Raw genomic sequence first — 22,230 nt, 5'->3', positions numbered from 1 at the left:
TTTACATATATATAACTCTATACCATTTTCGTAAAGTACTAATTTAGATGTTGCAGTGTTCCTTCAAGATTTTAGAGCACAAATTGGTTAGTTCTCTCCTCGGAGAGGACATCTGGACAGTTTATCAAGGAAGAGGAATGTGTCTCTAGCTGTGAAGGGTCTGTGATGTCTCCACGTGTGCATCAAGGGAATGTTGGTCTTTAAGATCGTCAGCAGGCAACAGGATTTTTTTTTGGACCAAGCTCCCAGTCAGAGGTCTGAACCTAAAATTTATGGGCCGGGTGATGTTCACCATGAGCTCACAGTTAACTAAACAAATTAGATAGGTTTCCATCCAGGCAGCTGTAAAGAAGTCCTGCCGAGTTCCACCTGATCTTTTACAGCTTTTCATAAATCAGTACCCACCAGGCCACAGACTGCAGTCATTAAAAAGAAATCATGGAAATTGCATATCTACACAGAGGAAAGGAATGGAAAAAACATCTCTAAACAAAGTCCGTGTACCATAAAATGATACACTTATAATTGTTATAGATAATGCTCCACAACTGTAGCAAAGGGTCTATCTGTCAAACATTCAGCTTAACTCGCTCATGGACTTATGGAAGTCCAGCTGTCATGGTCGCTAGCCTGTCAATCCAGTTTTGAGGTTGCAAAAAAAGGAATCGATTGTTCGCAGATTCCTGACAACCTAACAAGAGCCAAACAGAGGGAAGACTCTGTGGTCTTTGCTGATATAAGGAACAGGAAAACGAGGCCTCGATAACTTTAATAGTGTTGCTTTCGTGATGTTTAGGTGATAAGCTTATCAACAGCTTACATATTACTTAGGGAAACTATTTCTAGGGCAAGTTATTCAATTATACCTAGTATTAGGCAAACTATGCATCTCATTGTAATCTTCCCTGTTATGTCAGTGACAACGGAAGAGAGGGACAAAGGACTAATTCTTTCTGAGGACTTAAAGGTTAGCAATGAAGCATCTCAAAAATCAAGCAGGGCTCTGGGTTGCATAGGGAGAGGCATTAGCAGCAGGAAGAGGGAGGTGATTCTGCCCCTTTACAGATCTCTCTGTAAACCTCACCTAGAGTATTGGGTACAGTTCTAGAGACCTCAGAGGAGATGGAATAAAAACTTAAAGGGATTTAACAGAAGAAGAGGAGGCAAGGTTATTTTAAAGGAGGACCAATGTTAGAACAAGAGGTCATGGTAAAAGTTCTACTTTACTGAAAGAGTAGTAGATAAATAGAACAGTCTCCTAGCAGAAGTAGTAGAGGCTAATACAGTGAGAGAATGTAAACAGGCATGTGCTATACCTAAAGCTATCCTCTCTATGGGGCCAGACCAAGACTGAAAAGGATTTGAATTCCTTACTTCAGGGAAAATGGGCAGACTGGATGGGCCGAATGGTTCTCAATGTTTCTATGAATGTCATTACAATAAGTGTCTATTAAATAGTAATTGCCAGGTGACTATTTACCAATTTATTTTGACTGCCTACACAATGCTTACAACCAGGCTGAAAATAAAGATGTATATATTGAGTCTTCACCTCCGAGGGTAAGGATATATAGTCAGTTATCCCGATAGATGCCAGGATGCAGAACACTTGTGCTGCTCTCCATTCTGCCTGACCTCAGATCTCAAGAGTATCAGAGAAGCATACTGAATCTAACCGCACAGTCTACATTCTGGTGGTCTCTGCTGTCTCCATAAATTATTTTATTTCAGCTAATATCCTTAAGTATATTTAACGTCCCAGCAAGAAAAATACGTTTTGTTATAGACAGTGATGAAATCTGACCATAGATTTGGCACGTATAGGAGCTATTTAACGGGAAATTGGGTTAAAACCCATTTGGTGCCTTCCTCGTGATTCCTCAAATAAAATTTTGTTAAAAGGAACAATTTTTTCCTAATTGCATTTTTCTGTTTATTTTACTCAACGTCAGTGTGCTGTGAAGCAATCAAAAGTGAAAGAACCAGAGTCTGAGAAAAGCTTTCTGTTTAAGACGTTAAAAGGTGTTGAGTGAGGCTGGCTTCAAACTGTACGCTGTAATGTTTATTAACAATAGGAGACATTCGACAACCACAGAGAACAGACCAAAATTAGCCTTTAACAGTGTAAATATTGTGTCTATCCTACATACATAATTAATTGTATCTATGAAAGCCCAGGGAATATGTCTACAGAAATGTGACTCAAGACAAGCCTTAGCTTGAATGGACTGGAAACTGGGTAGCTACGTACAAGGAGCATGTTAGGAGACACTAGAGCTTGTTGAACAGAATTGGTTTCAAATTTGGTTTATCAATTGTAACAATTGTGTTTCTTCATGGTTGTAGCTATCTGAAACGTACCCATTCATCTGTTGAGTAAACATTGGTCATTAAAGACCAATCTTAGTCATATTGATACTAATGGATCCAGCAAGTGGGAATCTGAATTAGGAGAACCTAAGACCTAGACATTAGAGGCGATTTACTTTTGGGAAGGCAAAAGGGAGAACTATAACGATAAACAGTACAGTTCTTACTCTGGAAGTATAAAGATTGGAAAAAGAGTTAAACATCTGAATAGAGTTTTTGAAACTCTAAAACCAGAGCAAGACAGACTTTTCAGGTTCTATGGAATTTAATCAACGTAATAATCTACTCAGTGCTAGAATGTTTTAATACAGAGTTGCAGAACTCCATTCGATGCTGTCCACCAAGAGACCACATTTTCTGGATATCCTAGCTTAAGCACAGGCATCTCAAGTAAACACTTGTTACATTATTTTCTTAGGCAAGGACGCATAGGATTCTTGGGCAGTCTGCCGCCCTCGAGTTGTGCAGCCTTGTTGTTTCCATAGTCCAGTACTGAGTGGGTTAAGCATTTTCTATGTAACAAATACCCAGACATGTGTTTATAATATAATAAAAAGTATGAGATATCGCATCGAACTTTTAACAGTTCATGCATGTGACGAAAAATATTCTAAAATAAACTAACATTTATATTACAATAGTCCACAGATGTGTGAGATGCCTTACTTTATTCAAAACAGAAGAAAGGAGCATAAAACAAAAATATAAGAATAATTTGAAAAACGGCATCTTAGAAGCATCACCTTGCAGCGGTATTGGCGATCAGTTTTAGACTGCTGGGATTACGAATCAGCTTGTCCAAAAGGCTGACGATCTGCTCGAACTTGGGTCTGTTGTTCCGATCCTTCTGCCAGCAGTCTAACATGAGCTGATACAAGGCAGCTGGACAGTCCATCGGAGGCGGCAATCTGTATCCCTCTTCAACTGCCTTAATAACCTTATGATACAAAAATAACATGTTATAATTTCATGAAAATGTTAGTTTTAATAGAAAGAATAAGTCATAAAAGCTAGGTGATTTGTTTACTGCTGTTACGTGTTTCATTTATACAATACAAGTCTGATCAGGCAAACGTTAGTAAATTAGCTTCCAGTGGTGTGTAAAGATGTGACTGGGAATCCATTTTGGAATTTCCTAGGCTCTTATTATTCTTAAAAAGCACTCAACTTAAAAGATACATTTAGTAAAATATGGATTTAATTAAATATAAGGTAAACAAACTGCTGCAATAGCCCCACATCCATGGACCACTTAAGATGTCCCTCAAGCATAAAGGCTCTGCTTAAAAAAATGTAATTATTGTATTACATAAGTGCATTTCGTATATGTATCCCCTTCTTTGATGTCATATTTGATCACTTAATTAGTCAAGCCATGTTTATTTAAGTCTAGGATACTGCAGAAGGAGGTTGGCAGCGCACAGAGGAGCTACGTTTTCTATAAGAACAAATAATCAAAGACGGGGAAAATGGTTTTGCAAATCAAAAATACCTCATTTTTCTAATTGCGGGTAATGATGTATGAAAAGAAGAATTTAGCCTCATTTCAGCTTTACAAATGTTGCTTGAATGTGAGAAATATATATATATATATTATATATAGTCTATATATTTGAAACCATACAGCAGGAATGCAGCGGTATCTCGCTAACCACAATATTAAAAGGATGTAGATCAAGTTGAGTGGTAGGGATTGTAGGTTTTGTTTAAGGACCTTGGCTAAAGCAGATTTGTTCTGCAACCTGTAATTTATCTAAATTTAAAAGGACTAATAAAAGTACAGGCATGCAGAGAATGATTTTTAAACATTTTCTGCTAATCAAAGTATATGTACGCAAATAATTACTTCTTCTGATGCTTAAAACTGTTCTTTTTGGCAAACAAAGCTACATTCTGACCTCTAAGATAAGTAAAGCAATATTAACAAGCACTCAACTGTTAAATAACTGATTATTTTTTGGGGGAAAAATTGAAAACTAAAATATTTAACAATGCAGATTTAAGGAATTTAATGAAGAAACAGGCATTGAATATTTTTTATATCCGTGATTACATTTAAGCTAACTTTAAGGGACTAGGGAGTTACTTATGGATACTCTGATAGCTGTTTATTTGCACTTACATCTTGATTAGACATTTCCCAATAGGGTCTCTCTCCATAAGATAACACTTCCCAAAGCACGATGCCGTAGCTCCACGCGTCACTTGCCGATGTGAATTTACGGTATGAAATAGCTTCTGGTGATGTCCACCTAATTGGGATCTTTCCACCCTAAAAAAAAAAAAAAAAAAAAAAGAAAAAAAATCATTGTCTTTCATTTCACACTAGAAATATAAATCTTTACAACAAATTTGGAACTTGGACACAATATCAGGGTAGAAAGAAGAGGCTTGAGGAGATGGACGCTAGGAAACTGCACACTTTACTGTTTATGTGATTAAGACTTTAAATTATTTCTCTATTAAACATGCAGAGATAAAGTTAAGGTCTAAAAGTGCATTTTTCATCGGTCTGGCCCCCGCAGGGTTAACCCTGTAAGATGCAAAGCACCATCCATCCATCACTAAAAGGATTAAAGTGGATGACAGCTGTTTTTAACCTTCCACACACTAATTGCATAAAATATGACTACTTATCTATGTCAGCACATCCCTAAATAGCAGGAGATTCTGTGTTAACCCAATTTGCAGAAACAAAACTCTCACAATAGCCTTGTTTATCCTGCTAACTACAAAATGAATATGGGAACAGGTGTTTGCTATTATTAACACTTGAAATGCATGGTTACATTGTATTTGTTTCTCCTTCCTTCATTTCAACAAATGCATTGGCCTGCAAAAGGGAGCACAAAGAATAAGAGCTTTAACCCCTTACATATTGTACAAAAACATAACTAAAATTCAGATCAGATGTTCGGCTTCATTAAACTTTTGTTATGATTAGTTTTCTAGTGGCTTTTGACCACATGACTTATTATGTTGACATTATGTTAACCCATTTGGTATTTTCTGGCCTAAGACAACTAGGCCTAGAGCGGCAGGTCCGGGGGAATCAGCAGTCCCCCAGCCGCCACACTGGGTGGCAAATCACCCTCTTTCTGCTGCCCAATGTGCCGGTTACAAGGGAGATCTCTGATCTACCGGACAACCCATTTACTCCTTATAACGGCGTTCCACAGTGGGGATGGAGGCTACGGGGGTGGGGGGGTATTACTGGGGGCAGTGCCCAGATGATTTGGGTGCCGAACCGGGGAAGCGACGCATCTCCCAGAGTGTCCAGGCAAAACCCGGAGAGTTCCCAGGTATGATCATGATTTCTCTCCTCAAAGCAATGAATGTTCCTTTAAGAAATTATAGGTGTTTTGTATAAAAAGTGATTCCGGAGCAAAGTTTGCAAAAGTTGCTTTATCACCATAGCAACAAAAGGAATCGTCCAATCAGTAGGAACATTCCATTGGTTGCTTTAAGCTCTGTGTTTTCTATTTCTATTGTAATAATAGTATATATTTATTCTCTATTTCAGCCTACCATGGACTTTTTAAGATAAACAGTTTTCAAAAGATTCAGTATTAAATATTTCATTTTTTTCTTTATTTTAATCTACAGAAAATACAATGAGGCTATAATAATTATGACATTTTGTATGACAGGTTCAATGTCGTCTTGGATTTTCTTTTTTTCCTGAACACAACTATGTATGCCTTTGACTAAAATCATTTATTGTCTTGTGCTAATTCTCTTTAAGAAAACATACTACTTGTTATTGTTTTTTTTGTTGCTGTTTTGTTTAATGACAGTGAGGACAACAGTCGGACACCTGGTCTTCTCTTCTGGAACGTAACACCTGGGCTTGCCTTGTGTCTGTGTGTTATTTTCATGCCGCATTTCACTTATTGATTTCAGCTTGGATCAGACCTCTGGAATTTGTTTGTGCGTTTTATAAAAGATGCTCTAAACTATATGAATGATGTGGATGTCTTCCAGCTATGAATGCGGTAAAGAAGATACTTGTTTTGGAGGCTCACAATAAAATAAAACGCTGAGGAATATATTGTGTTGCTTAGAGACCACACAGTTTATAATACATCAGCTCCGGCAGGAAAAGCGCTTGGAATTCACTAGCGTAGCTCGCTATTAAAGGTGCTGTTCCATCTACTCTGATAAGTCTAAAATCATGTCAAATTTTGTCTCGTTCATAATTTTTTGCCAGGGATACTATATTGTCATGTGACACGAAAGCAGGCACTGATAGGTTGTTACCACAGAAACTTACAAATCTTCTTAATAGCTTCTGTTTAATTTATATGATTAAATCTTAAAAGGAAAGAATACAATTATAAACCTGCTATGGTTAATTGGCTTAACATACCAGAGAGTACAAGTATTTCAACTGGAACAGCATCTTTAAATAAAGTGCGGTTTCACTGTCTGACCTTATTTTTAAGAAAATCTGATTATAGCCTGTGTATTCTGTGTATTCATTAATTCAAACGCATAGCTCCCCAAGCTTTAGTTAAATAAACTCCGAGCTTAGTGTTAAGTCTACATGCAGAGGTGTCCAACTCCAGGTATCGAGGGCCACAAACAGGATTTTTGCTTTGAACACAAGTCATTCAAACCAGTTACAACCAACCAAGATACCAAGATCGGATATCCTAAGATGATGGCCGAGTTGTGACCCTAAAGTCCTTGGGTTTCACACCCCTGGGACTCTCCAGTGATCCTCTAAGCTAAACTTAACTTGATACATTTTAATTAGCCAGCAGGGTCTTGAGGTGGACAGTAAACCATATATCTTGAGCGATGGGATGGCGTGTCTGCTGTCTGGCATTGTTTTTTTGTTATTTGTATTAAATACCTTCCAGAATTGGCCATCGTTGCCGTGGTGGCTCCCTCTTTATGGGCCAGACCTAAAGCTACGTGGCAGTCTCAAAGAAACATATGAACCCCTTGAGCGATGTGTTGGACATGGCAGTCTAGATAGCATTACTGTTCTTCGATAAAGTATACCCTTTTGTGTATGTTTCACATTTATAAACTTAAGGTATTTAATAGTTAAATATATTTAAGAAGACTGTTTGGCTCTTTTTCATGATACTAACACCAGCGTGATATAAGCACGTCTTCCACTAGGAGATAACTTTTATAGCTTTAAATCCGGGAGTTATCCAGATACATTAGTCATTGACTAAGGATTAGCTTCTCCGCTGTTTATTTGTAACAATGATCCTGCTATTAATCATAAAATTACAGACGGATTCATTCATTATAAAGCTGGGGATGTACCCAAAGATAAAGTCACTGTAACATTTTTTTTAAAGATTAGGTCATATGTTTTGTTCCTACAACGAGCACTAAAAATAAAAAAAAACACTTTTGGTGTTTTCCCCCATGCATTTGCAACAGGAGCCACACGTAAACGATTAAAGTGCATATGATGTCTGGAGTGTCCCCTTAAGCGATACATTTAGGGAAACATTAACTAAAGTATTAACGTTACGCTTGCATCGTAATTTCACTTACTCACTAACATCTAAACAACACATGTTTAAAAAATGTACATTTGTAAAAATGGACACTGCAGTCTTATCTGCTCTTACCCTGGTGGTATAAGCTGCCTCGGGGTCATCCTCCAGAATACGAGATAATCCAAAATCAGAAACTTTGCAGACCAGGTTACTATTAATGAGGATGTTCCGTGCAGCCAGATCGCGGTGGACGTAACCCATGTCGGAGAGATACTTCATGCCCGACGCAATCCCGCGGAGCATACCCACCAATTGTATAACGGTAAACTGGGCATCGTGTTTCTGAAAAAATGTCAAATGCACAATAAGGAGTCTAATTGCCCATTAAATTGCTGCTGAGCAAATACTTATTTTTACCACGACCAGGGCCCTTAGAGTATAAGTTATCAGTTACATCCCTGGCTAATTAACACACTTACGCATTTATTGTTAAGTAAAATTGCAGTAACTTTTCTTTCAAGAAGGGAAACCCCACAATTATTTATTTTTATTGCTAGAACTTTATAAGCAATTTTTTGCTGTTTTTAATGATGTACAGTATATTTGGACCTCGGCAGGACTATTTCAGAAGTAGCATACGGGCATACCTGGGGACATAATTAGGTCTTCTACCCCATATATTAGACAAAGAAATGGAGAAAGGGATGGAAAGCCAATGGAACCTGGAAGAGAGATGGCGGAGCTCTATACCACTCCTCCTGTGCGCCGGGGCAAATCTTCCCAGGAATGCCTACGCCCAGGGTAAGTCTTACTCCATAGGCAGGGACATTGAGCTGGTGTGAGCACCACCATCAGATTTTTCCCTGTCTTAACAAAGAAATGTATACAGGTGCTGGAGACATGTTTCCTAGTACTGGAGCTGACCCTGTACATAGGAGATGGACTAGACAGCTCCACTATTAATAATAGTCCATAATAGAGTGATTTGTGGCTTCCATATAGCTACGATGGGTAACCTTCTGGATGGCAAGTAAAGCCCAGTAAAACATGTTTTATGAAACTCCATCTTTATAGATAAAACAAGAAGTTGATTTTAGATACTTCACATAGAATTGGTAACTAGGTCTCACAAGTTATTAGCAGTTCACTACCATGTTAGGACAGAAAATAGTCTTTCTCAAAGTCGTCTAGTTGCTAGTAACTCATGACCGCATTCTCTAAAGGGAAAAACACTATTATGTTTTTTGCTCTCTTGACATTCATGTCAGAGCAATAGAAAATATTTTTGCTGTATTTAACATCCACAGTGACAGCATGCATATACATAATTAATAAACACAATTTAAATTAATTGTTCTACGTGCGAGAAATCAAACTGAGGAAATACAATTAGCTTTACATTTACATCCCAGTGGAAAAATAAAATTTATGTTAAGCAATTAAGACTGAATAGGTCTTTTGTCGGCTCTTTGCAGCTATTTGAATATATTCTAATTTAAAGATAGTTATGTAGAGTGGATTTAATGACTTACGCGGAGAAAGCTGTCCAGGGAACCATTTTCCATGTATTCAGTAACAATCATCACTGGTTTACCTGTAATAACAGATTATGTACATAAATATGCAGTTTTTAAACAACATAATTTACTTTAAGGTCAAATGAAAGATTACCACACCTGGAAACTTTGTAACTGAGCTGACCCAGAGACTCTCAACATATTAACCCTTTGAAAGCTCATCTGGACGATTCTATGTAGTGACTTGATATAAGTGTTAATCAAACGGCTCTAATACCAGTCCTAATGGACACTTGACTTGTCATTATTTAAAGATACAGTTAATCACCTGAATTCAAGCAGGGATATAAACCATAACATACTGATAGCAAAGCATCAATTTGCAGTCTTATATATGATCGCAGCAGTGTAGAACAGGAAGGAGTCAGCAATAGATAAAGGTAAATAAGTCTGGCTCTACCTCCAGTGGCAAGTTTAGGGGTGAAATATTGTAAAAGGTTAATGGGAGCGTTTCAGCTGTAATGTAACGTTCTTTGTGGTCCCATGACTAAAACACTCATGATCCCAATGTTACCAAATTTCGATGGGGCAGAAAGTGGTATTTTACATTGTTTTTCCAAAATAGGGATGAAAACATTTCATCCAATTTTACGCCATTCCAACATATGGACATGGAAATCTAGTCCCTCATTGTTCCCAGGTATTATATATATATAACGTTGGCCTACATTTACATGCATATACATTTACTGACACTATATGTGTGTATATATCATCATGTACTGTAGTGTTATTATTTGTCTTTTATTAAATGTTTTAATAGGTTATTGTTGCAGCATGTGTTTTATATTGTGGAAAATAAAACATTTTCTGAGGACAAGGAAATAATATCGATTTATAGTATGGAAAATGGTGAAATTATGACATTGGTGACAATAACAAAACAAATAGACAATGCTGGAATCAAATTAGTGTACTTAAGAGCCCAACTAAACTAAAATTTTTAATGATTATTAAAAAAGATTAAAACGTTAGTAAAATGGTTAATCCATCCCAACGTACCCCGTCCTTACTTTTTGTAACTACTCCTTCCAGACGAATGATGTTGGGATGCTCAAACTGCCCCATGATGCTGGCTTCACTCAAGAAATCTCTTCTCTGTTTTTCCGTGTAGCCGGTTTTCAAAGTCTTGATCGCTACGCTGATCTCCTTCTTAGATGGGAGTTTCAGTCGGCCGCTGCAAACTTCACCAAATTCTCCTGCAAAAATAAACAAACACATTTTTAAAATCATCTATTAGAAAATGCACAATACTATTGTGTACCAAACCACTTCTTCTTAGATTCCTTTTTTGTAAGGCATGGTTAATATCATGCTTCTTCAGAATAGTAAACTCAAAAAGTTTGAGTGCTTTTTTATGTCAAACTAAAAAAAAAAACATCTCCAATCCCATTTCATTGATTGGACTGCAGGTTTGCTAATTCCTGACGTCAATGAACTTTTGTTGAAGTTATTAGCCTAGGGGTTCACATACAGTAATTTTCCAACACACACTCAATGTTTGAATGATGTACTCAATATGGATAAGAACAATACAACAATTTTGTGTGTTACTATTTATTAGTTGTTTTGATGAAGATCATTTCATATGACAAACTGATACATAAATACTGGTTCGCTTATTTAAAGTAAGGGTTCACTTACTTGTTCTTGCCACTTTGTGTGTGTATATTTATTAATATGAAAAACATATTATTTAGGTTTATTTAGTGTATATAATAGTGGAATGTAGGATTTGGTAAAAGTGACAGATCCAGTTCCAGACAGCATAACAAATCCACGGCACGTTACATATGTTGGACTTTAGTGTTAGGCACACCCAGGTTACGTATGCCATAATTAAATCATATCCTTAGCCAGGAAAATCTTTGTAAATTTATGCCAATTTCTAAAGGAAAAATTTAAGAGTGTAATTATGCAGCAGCAAAAACAACTGCCGCTGTCAAAAACAAAAAACTATACTTCTATGATTAAAAAAAAATGTTATGTGTATATTTTTTTTTTATTAAAAAAATAATTTAAAGCTACTTTAAGTATTAGATATATAATTATATATAGTTTTGGCATTTGGAAAGTACAAAATTCAATGGCATTATAAGAAAAAAATGTTTTAATTGTGAGTAATAACAAGGGAAGATTAAACTAATGATCAAAATCAGACTCTTTTTTTCAGTATTTAGAATCTCACTAGAATTCTCCCCTATTTTTTTCTGGATCGGCTATGCAGAGTAACGTGTCTGTACATGGCACAGAGAGTTAAGGACCTCATGGCTGAAACACATCCAAAAGCAGCACAACAGGGATCGAAGAGAACAATAAATGGCTGACCAAATGACCCACACAGGTGGGGATCTCATGCGCTGTTATGGATTAACATGTCATGTGCATATTAAAGTATGATTATTTAGTGTTCTCAGTGCGGGATACATTTCATGTATCTATTTCAATGTCTTCATAAAGGAAATTATATGTAAGGAGGAAATCGGACTTGCCATTTTTAGATTTCTAATACCAGAATGCTCTTGCACATTTTACTTTGCACAATGAAGGAAGGGAAACTCCTGAACATCACAATCCTTACATATTAAAAGGGAACAGAATGCACTTTTGTTCATGCACTGATACGTGCATTTACACAGGTATTAAGAACCCCAAAAACAAATGTTTTTCAAGACTGTGAAAACTCCATCGTCCTGGCATGGGGTTTTAAGAGGGAAACATGGGTAAAGGTAAGAAGACGCAAAAAGACTTGGTTACTTATAGCTTTGATGGTATTCCAAACCAAAAATAATCCAACTACTCAGCATTCTATAGGACTAGGTTCTTTGCTTGCTTACTGATGCTACATGGCCTGATGGAGGGGGGTACTGGGGCTGAATCCCTGAATCACAACTCCAGAGCCATGAATAAAGCATACATTACCCCGGAGTCTCCGAAGCTATCAGAAGTCCTGCTCTACCAGCAGCCATGCATTTAACAATAATAATACAGATGCAGGGCCTCACTCACTGATTCTACACAGAGCCAATTCCTCACTGAAACATTTAACCATGTGACCGCAGCCAGCCAATGCCAGTGAAGGGGTGCATGTGCTCTCTGATTAGTGCCTATGACAGAGCCAATCACATAAGGCAGGTCTATTCATAAGACTGGTGGATGTGACAGAGCCAATCACAGAGGAGGGATATTCCTGCTCTTTATCCAGTGACTGAAGCCCAGCCAATCACAGATGACTGAAGTCTTTGCTCTGTTAGAGTGTGTGAATGTTAGTGTATGGTTTTAACGTGTTAGTATTTGGTGTTAGCAAGTGTCTTGGTGGGTGTTTGTGTATGGTGTTAGTATGAGTGTGTGTCAGTGTACAGTTTTACTCTCATTGATGAGCTATGGGTAAGTTGTGCCTAAGTGAGGGGGAGAGCAAGAGAGAGTGTGTGTATGTATGAGTTGTGCATGAGTGGCTGTTAAAGTGAGTAGACTGAAAAACATCCCTTACATACAAGGTGACTAAAGACACCAGTAAGCGAGGAGGCTTATTTCACTGCCCCTTTCCAGTTGCACAGGAGATTGCAGAGACAGGGCCCCTGGGTACTCCTGTAAGATGCTCATGCTACAAGTGGTCCTGCATTGCTATGAGGAGGGAAGCCACAAGCACTCAAGTGAGTTGAAAAACAGCTGGGAAAAGGTATATGGGGCTCAGAGGATACTTCTATTTTGACTACAGTTTACAAGCAAAACATTAATACAATATTTAATAAATAATGCATATTATTACACGCAGATACACAGTGAGGAAGCACAGGACAGGTAGGTAGCCTCTACCACTTCTTCTGGATCAACTGCAACCCTTACCAGATTTACCTAGTATGAACTAGGTTGTCAAACTGAAGTACCATTGCTGAAAATCAGCCATATCTACACAAACGTGCTTATTTTCTTGTATGCTTTGTGACCGTTTCTTTAAAGGCACCGTGTGTTGAAACAAGACTTCTCTTATTAAGTAACAGAAATATATTTGCTAATTCTGGAACCGTAGGTTGCAAGAGTACGGCAGATTTATACTAGAATTAAAGCTGTTATGTTTTCTACCAATGTCTCCTTAGAGACTAACTTACTCTAATATTCTTTTATAATAGAATCATAAATATAACCTGGTTATTTTACAGTGGTTTCTTTTTCACGAAGCAGTCTTACCATTAAAATGCTATAAGAATTAAGTATACCGATTAGGGGGTAAAATATTTCAAAACCAGACTTACATTGCTATAAAACCAAAAAGGAATTTCCCAGCTACTATAACACAAACGAGTCATATATTATATTACAATAAAATAAGATGCTATATAATGTAGAAAATCTTAAAAGTTTGTATTGTGTAGGAAAATGGCAATTAAGTACCTGCTCCGATAACTTTGTCGATAGATATACATGTAGAATCCAGTTCCTTTGCAAATTCGTGAACGGCTTGGTTGGGATCTTCATAGGTATGCGGATCTACGTAGGTCCTAATACCTGGAAACTTCACTGTCAATAGAAAAGAAAAAAATGTAAATGCTTTCAAAGCAATGCAAATCCCTCTTTACACTTTTATGCTTGAATGCAGGTGACTCAATTAAGTGTATCTTTAAATAATGGCAAGTCGATGTTTCCATGCGGGCCAGTATTAGACCCATTTGGGAAATACATTTGAGAAGTCACTACATATAATCTTCTCAATTGGCTATTAAAGGGTTAATATTTCAAGAGCCTCAGGGTCAGTTAATTTAGAAAGTTCCCAGGTATCCTTATAGCAAGGAAGAACAAATTGGTGGTGTAGTGACAATTCAGCAAGCAATACAAGCTTTAAGACAGTTACTTGAATCAGATGCACTGAAGTGGACCTCACTTTCAAAGAATGTGCTGGATATAGACATGAAAAAGGTCTAAGTCAATCAACAGGTCTAAGTCTTACATGGAAGGACTAAGAGGTTGGTTGCTTGACATGAGCTGAGGACTGTTTACTGAAGGTGATCTGGACAGCATGCATGTCACCAGATAACTTTGCTGAACAGTCCTTTCCAAGACTCAGCGTGTAGCAGACACTTTAAGCCTAGAAAGTCCATCACACCCATGGTGAGAGCAGGGCCAGTGAGGGCATAAACACGTGTAGGGCCCACACATTCTGCCCATAGATGATGTCAATCAACCCCTGGTATAAGAAGTATCACTTCAAAAGAAAAGTGGAAAAGTTTTATGCTCCTTAAAGATCCAGCAGGCAACATTACTATAACCTTAAGGTAATCCCCAACAGGCACATAAATAACACAGACAGGTGCAAGAATAACAATTCCCATTAGTGAATACTCAAGGTGAATACCATCAGATTGTTATGTGAAAATTGTCACCTTTGTGATGAACTTGAGACTTGGCTCAGATGTCTTGCTAGTGAGCCCTTTACACTTTACCAAGATATCATCACTACCATTCTTTATTTAAAGGAATATTTTAAATAACATAATGACTATATGTTTGAGCATGTATATACAGTATACAGCTCTTTAAATGCATCGTGATCAGGTCTATTAAACAGAACATTATTTGTCATGTATGACCGTGTTTAGGTCAGTAGCTAGTTCAAAAGCCTGAAATAATAACACTAAAAAAAGAAATATAATAAAATATATATATAATATATATTTGTATAATAAAAAATAATACAATAAGGCAAGTATATATATATATATATATATCAGTCTGTCTCTTTGCAGTAATAACTCAAACAAAAAAACAAAGCTAGGCTTTTCTTACTATTAATGGGTAATCACAAGTGTTAAAGGGGTTTGAAAATGCCTTCTCTTATAACACCAATAACCAGTATAATGTCGCCTCTGTATAATTTGTCGCATCAGATTTATGTGGTTTTTGCTCACAGTAATATATTTCACATTTTTCTAAAACAATAGTCCCCTGTTTACATTTTTCGCTGATTTTTTTTCCCTCGATGAAACCAAAGTTGTGATTTTTTTCATTATTATTATTTTAAAGCATTTTCTAGCGTTTAATACACATGATTCTAATATTCTACAAAGTTTCATTTATGCTTCGAGAATAATTGTTCTGCAACATTCCGCTGAAAATTCCTTTGAGCCTCCAGAAGTGTTTTGAAGAAAATAAAAACTGGATTTGTAACGTGTTAGACCGTAAACGAAGTTCAAACTCGCAAGGGGCATACAAGGGACAACCTCGTCAAAGAAAATGTGTTGTTTGGTCAATCTGTTTTCTAAAAAAAAAAAAAAATGGAGAAGGACACCACACAAACAGGCCTCTTTGTTATGTGCGGGGTGTTATGTTGGAACGCAAATGAATTCTTCCATTGTGTGAAAGGTGCCATAGCACGCAGCCTGTAAAAACAATAAAATTAACAAACACAATTAAGGCCAATGTAAACATAGCCCCTGGCTAAGCCATAAACTGCCTGGTAATGATCACTTTGAGCTCCGAGCCTCCAGCATAGAGCTCCCCAGATGCGGAAAAATGGTCCTTTTAAACATTCGTCCTTCGCTTGTAATTGTGGCGATGCAATATTTTTTAGGCCTGCGTTAAATCCTAGTTATAATAAACTTCATCGTTATATTGGATTCTGATCACTTTGTGATGCATAAAATGTGTTTTAAGAACAAAATCAATTTTTTACACCGTAGAGAATAGATGTGTTTGCAAAAAAATGCAAATTGCACAAACATCTTCTCAGAGGCTACTGAGAGATTTGTTTTTATTATATATATATATATATATATATATATATATATATATATGTGGAAAGAAGTACGCAAAAATTACCGCAGAATTCTGAGCAGTAGCATATTAATGAGACGCAAGCCTAGCTAGCATTTACATAACAGCGCTGCTGTATAATTGAGCTGAGCAAATGCGGAAATATTATTTTTTTAAACCAAAAGTTATATATATATATATATATATATCAATTAGCCTTTTAATCTTAAACTTGGATCAGCGAACACAACGTGCCGATGGAACACAGGAGTGATGGGAGTGATAAAGGGCCTCTGTATCTTTTTAATGGAATAGACTCCATTCAAAATCAGCCGTTTCCAGCTACAATAGTCATTTACAACATTAACCCCGTCTGCGCTGGATTTCTGATCCATTTCATGTTATTTTAATGGACAAAACAATGTTTTTCTTTCAAAAATTTCAAAGTGTCCCTGAAGTTTTGAGCAGTAGTTTATATACGTGTTATACAATTCACCGCTGCACCGATCGCTGCCCCGGTGATGTCAGCGTTACAGACACATAGCGGCTACACGCCTGTTATATATATATATATAGATAGATGAAGATATATATAGCTAAGTCTGGTGTTGTAAATTAGTCTGCTTTCACACTTTCTGGACTGCAAATGATATGAGAATGACAACACCACCAAATATTTGACACCTTCATTACATACAACATATGTGATTACAAAGGGTGGGGGCCGCCATCTGTACTATTTATTGGTGTCCTGTGTAAGAACGTCCTCATTTATTTTTTAACCTTCCTATAATGAGGAAAGCACTGCACACTACGCACTTTCTGGACAGCAATATTTCTCATTGATATTGTCTTAGATGAAGGATAGCCATATGCCTACCCTATGCATGTTTAATCATTTCATACACCCCTACCACTTCGGCTTGGAGGTTGTTCCACTTATCTGCTACATCTCAGTAAAGTAAAGCTTCCTTACATGACATCTGTAAATGCACGAATTGCAGTTGTATGCATAGACACCACATGTCTCAAATAGTAACATTTATTCTACAAGAAGACAAAGGAGAATCAGATGGCGACTATGGCGTTCTAAAAAACCAGCTGAAAAGTACGCTGTGTTTTGCACAGCGGCTGATTGGGAACAGTCTGTCTGATTTCCATGTCTTGAACATACTGTAACAATTGTAAGTAACCTCGGTGGAGACCGACATGACAATAAAATACTTGTGGGATCCTGGAGGCAGGCAGTTAAGCCTAGAAATTGCTTGCTTATGACTTTACTTTAAAGGACAATTGAAAATAAGGTAATTTGCACGTAAACACTGGCCATTTGGTTTCGTAAAATAAAGAAAAAAGAAATCAGTCGTTCTAACAACCGTATAAACCATCCAAGGGCTGGCATCGCATGAGTAGAAATATTTATACTGGCTGTTTGGGAAGAGTTTGAAGTTATGTATACAACTTAGAACAACAATCAGGAACACAAGGATGCGGTGTAAAGAAATGCGTGATCTCGGAAGAACGTATCGCCACATAATGCAAACAAGGACGTTTTAAAACAAACAATAGGGTTTGCATGTTAAAGTACTTTTTTATGATCCCTGGGGGTACTATAAAAATACCCCTCCATTATTTAATGTTTTATGTAGCACCATCATATTCTGTAGCGCTGTACAATGGGTGGACACGACATAACAAGTAGTACATAACATAACAATGTGACCGCTCAAATGAGCTTACAATCTAGAAGGAGTTCTGGTGTATTATCATACCTGGGATGTTGGCTTCAGCTACCCGCATTTTAAGGGGAAATGGACAGGGAGAAGGGCCCCGCTCCCGTGACCCGGAGGATTCGGCTGTTGACCCCGGAGATTTCCCAGGTATGTGTATTATAGAAGAGGTAAAAGTGCCGTTGTCAGGGACGGAGCAGCCACACTAGTATAAGTTTTGCAGGAGAGGGACTAGGAAGGTGAGCTAAAATAATATAGGAGGAAGGGAGTTAAAGTGGAAGTTCTTTGGCCTCCTTAAAAAGTGGGTTTTGAGGAACTCTGTGAAAGACAGAAGGCAGGGGGAAAGACAGATAGGCCAGTGGAGGACATTACAGAGGATAGAGGCAGCCCTTGAGAACTAGAAATCAGACTTTTAATCTTACTATACAAGCTTTTATCCAACAAATTGTATTACAATATAATATTACTGTATTACAATATAATATAATAATCTGTGGAGGACGCACAAACAGAAGCTATATCTGTATATTTATGTGTTATTCTTCCTTGATCTGGCAGCAATATTCTGGGTTAACATTGTTAATCTTTTAACGAGGAGGTCCACACACCAGCTGGGTGGTGGACATTATTATTATTACAGAGTTTAAGGGACTTCAAGCAGGCTGGGGCTTTGCTAAATCCTTGGTGGGCCAGCTGGACAACCATGCTCTTGAAAGACACGGGAGTGTGCTGAACCTGTCATGAATGGGATGAGGGTTTGACAACAGGATACAAGGTCAGACCCAGAATACCAGATCAAAGGAACAAGGCAGAAGCTCATATGAGAATGTTCAAAAGCTAAACTACAAAGAAATCATAATAAGTGGACAGCTCAAAGAAGAGGTGATCAATTATACATACATTATATATACATTTATATATATATATATATATATATATATATATATGTACTATAGCACTCTGGTGATGGTGGAATGACAAGCCACCCCATTGAAGGAGCTTTGACTGATTAAAGACAGCACGGAGGAATGTATCTCAGCGCACTGTGCCCGATTACTTTCAGAGAGTTGATTTAATTTACAATGAATAAAAATAAATCTCTAGGCTAATTTTACAGTGAAATCGCCTTTTTTGATTAAACCAACAATGACACCCTATGTTTGCAATTAAACTTATATCCCTAAATAACCCAAAGAGCTTAATCATAGGAAATTAGGAGGCCCATCTGTGGGTAAACAAAACAGTGAGATCATGGATAAATGTGGTGTGTGTTGAGTAAGGATGGTGTGTTCAAGGGTTATGTATTGTCTAGACTTTACCAGTAACACACACAGCCCTGTCATCACAGACCGAGTGTACTTGTCTTATTAGTCAACTTGCCAGGAGATAGCGGACCTGTAAGCCACGCAGCTCTGCCTAAATTAAACTCTGTAATTGTTCTTACTGAAACATGGAATTAACATTAAACTTAAACGAACAAACCTATATTAAAAATGCTAAATAAATACTACTGTGACTTGATCTTTCTTATTCTCTGTGTTTTTAAGATTGTATTGATGGAGCAGCCTTAAGGAGCAGCATCGGTTGAGGGTTGCCTCTTCACCTCTGGAGCTATAACATGGATGATTGAGTCCCAATCTATAATGTTTGTTTGACAGCCATTAACCATAAAACGTAAAAACGATAAAAGTAAAACTGTTGCGTATTCAGCTTGATCTGTAAACCTTCCATGGGCATTTAAGCTGTCGGAGGGATGCAGTAGAACATGGATTTTTGTCCCGGTCTAGTCATCGATATGTCAACAGAAAGGCTACCATGTGTAACTGGCTTTGTGGCCATAAAATAAATATAAAAAAAAATCTTTTTACCCCTCCTTTAGTCTAAGCTGCCCATAAAATTCCTTCCAGATCATCATTCTTGCCAGGAACTTTGTATGAAGGTGCCATAAGGCTAGATGGCAAGTCCATGAGACGGGCCTTCAACTAATGTTGTATTTTTTGTTATGCATTTGTTAACAATATTTAAATTGTTAGCTCTAAATAATTAAGGAATAATAATAACCTGTAAATCATACAGCCTCACCAAAATTAAATTTATTTATAGAACATAGTCTGTTTACTTGTATATTATAGAATAAGTTTAGGGGTTTTTAGTTTAATGTTTAGGGACTTTTGCTGCTGTGAAGCTCAGTAGTGTGTAGGTAAAAGCGTCCTCTCCTGATCTCTTCTCTCTTTTTCTCCTTTCAACTCCATCATTCATCTAAGGCTGCCAGACCCAATGACCTTCCACAAAGGATAAAGAGTAATATAAATATAATACACGAGACATATAGCTATAATGCTCTCACTGGCTTACAAATAACATGGATTTCTATCACATACGTGTTATTATTCGCCCTTGTGTTTTTTGTGTAATACAGAACTGGGTGGTGAATGTTTTATTTTAAGATATAGTTTTAACAGCACATGTATATTGATATTTACTAATATTTCTCAACCCCGGCAGCTGATTGGCTAATCTACTTTCTCTAGTATTGATTGGCTGGAAATTCCTAGCCAGGTAAGTAATGGGACAATATTGACAAAGTATTTTCCTTCAAACACCTCTTTTTCAATAGATCAGTTTCTTCTGAAATGCACACAATTTAATACAACAGTATTCTCACGTCCAAAAGTAAATATTGTAGCTTTAGTTTAGAAACTTTATATACGGTAATACTAAAAATATATAGAAATAACTGGCATCTTTAGCCATATATCTAGGGTAAACCAACACAATAAGTCAGTTTAATAACATTAGATCATATTGTAAGGGGTATATTATCCCACTGATGTCCAAAAGGCTTCTAAGGTTTTCGATAGAGCCTCAGCCAGCCTGAAAACCAACATATTTTGAATGGAAAGTGGCCCTTTGCACCAAAATGTCCCACAATGTTATCTTAGCTATTGAACTATAAGCAGGGATGATCTTCAGAAGATTCGTGCCAACTGGGTTGCTTAGTTGGTCATGACAGTGGAAAACCATCTTTGTCTCTCCATGCAACAAAGCTACGGACTCACTCAGCATGCGCCAGACCGTGACTACCGTTGATGAGCAAGAACACAAGATCATATGACCCGCATCTCTTCTAGAAAATCGGGCAGTGTCAGTAAATAATTTACCAATTTTTATTTAAAAATATGACCTTCATGTATACCTGCAAAAAAATGAATGTCATATAACCACGGCTACCATACGGGAAACCCAACTGGTGTTAACTTTGAAGCAATCACCATAGCAACCGAGGCAATGCTCTCATTGACTGTTCCAAATGTAGCAGTTTGAACCAGTATTGCTTCCGATTTGTACAGATTCTTTAGAAGTAGTGCTTGCTGGAGATTATTCTTGCGGTTTCACGTACATTCATTTAAAATTGCCTGCATCAATTTTATTTTATTATAAAATAATACTGGTGGGAATCCGAACTTCCCAAAATCTGTAGTTAATATTAAAATTTTCATTTATGGGTCTGCATTTTCAGTAGTCGGATATACGCCAGAAACGTCCTATAAATTCCAGAAATGATGCAGAACACGAGTGCATTAAACGTGATCTAAATAGAACAAAGAAGATGCTGGCCGGACCAGGGATTGTGCTTGCCCTATTAGCTTACGCTGCGGAAAATACGCTCACAACACATACGGCCGCCGGTTTCTTTAAACGTTGGCCCCAGAGATATTAGGAGAGACTGGGTGAAGCCTGGATACGGTGTCTATAATCTCTTCACACCAATAATTAGGGGCAGCACACATGTCGTAAATGGGTCCTGTCATGAATAACAGATAATAAACACATGCACATGTGTTAAGTCCCTCTGTTCTTCAGCTCACTCGGCACAAACACAATCATTCCCATTCCCATTCGGCCAGCGTGATCTGCCCCCGGGCTAACAAAAAGTACTAGAGGTGCGAGCCAGGCAGGGGTAGCAGGAGAAGAAGACAAACACATTTCAGATCCGTTTAAAGGGACTTTTTCAATAACGCCGAAGGAGGTTATAGCCCAGTTTTTTCATTCAGAGTAAACTAAATAAAACACATCATGGCTTCACAATGCATCACGCGTTGGCTGAATTTATTGATTTTGAGCTTATCTGGCTGACACAATCCACTAAAAGAAACAAACAAAGCATTACGTGGTTTCAGATCTGACAGCACCAATATTATTAGGCTAGGTCCCGCAATGACAGATTCTGACAGCTAGATGTAGACAGTCAAGAACGCCCAAAAATATAAAACCATAATGTTTTAATGAAAGCCAGAAATCCGTGATAATATATTAAATACAATTTGTGGATTTCTC

The 22,230-nt window shown here is 37.3% G+C and overlaps 1 protein-coding gene across 1 annotated transcript in view; it reads right to left on the bottom strand.

Moving 5' to 3' along the window:
- The window catches only part of EPHA3 (EPH receptor A3), a 145,339-nt gene that overhangs the window by 5,085 nt on the left and 118,024 nt on the right, over positions 1–22,230 (bottom strand). Inside the window, exons 10-15 of the mRNA XM_053456904.1 lie at positions 13,808–13,933; positions 10,429–10,614; positions 9,371–9,432; positions 7,971–8,180; positions 4,493–4,642; positions 3,114–3,307 (exon numbers count right to left, since the gene is read on the bottom strand). Coding sequence (XP_053312879.1) covers positions 3,114–3,307; positions 4,493–4,642; positions 7,971–8,180; positions 9,371–9,432; positions 10,429–10,614; positions 13,808–13,933 — 928 coding nt within the window. The remainder of the gene's footprint in view (positions 1–3,113; positions 3,308–4,492; positions 4,643–7,970; positions 8,181–9,370; positions 9,433–10,428; positions 10,615–13,807; positions 13,934–22,230) is intronic.

The sequence above is a fragment of the Spea bombifrons genome, chromosome 2 (genome assembly GCF_027358695.1).
Source record: "Spea bombifrons isolate aSpeBom1 chromosome 2, aSpeBom1.2.pri, whole genome shotgun sequence".
NCBI classification, from domain to species: Eukaryota; Metazoa; Chordata; class Amphibia; order Anura; family Pelobatidae; genus Spea; species Spea bombifrons.
The sequence above is the reverse complement of the archived record's forward strand: the minus strand, read 5'-3'. Positions and strand labels throughout refer to the sequence as shown.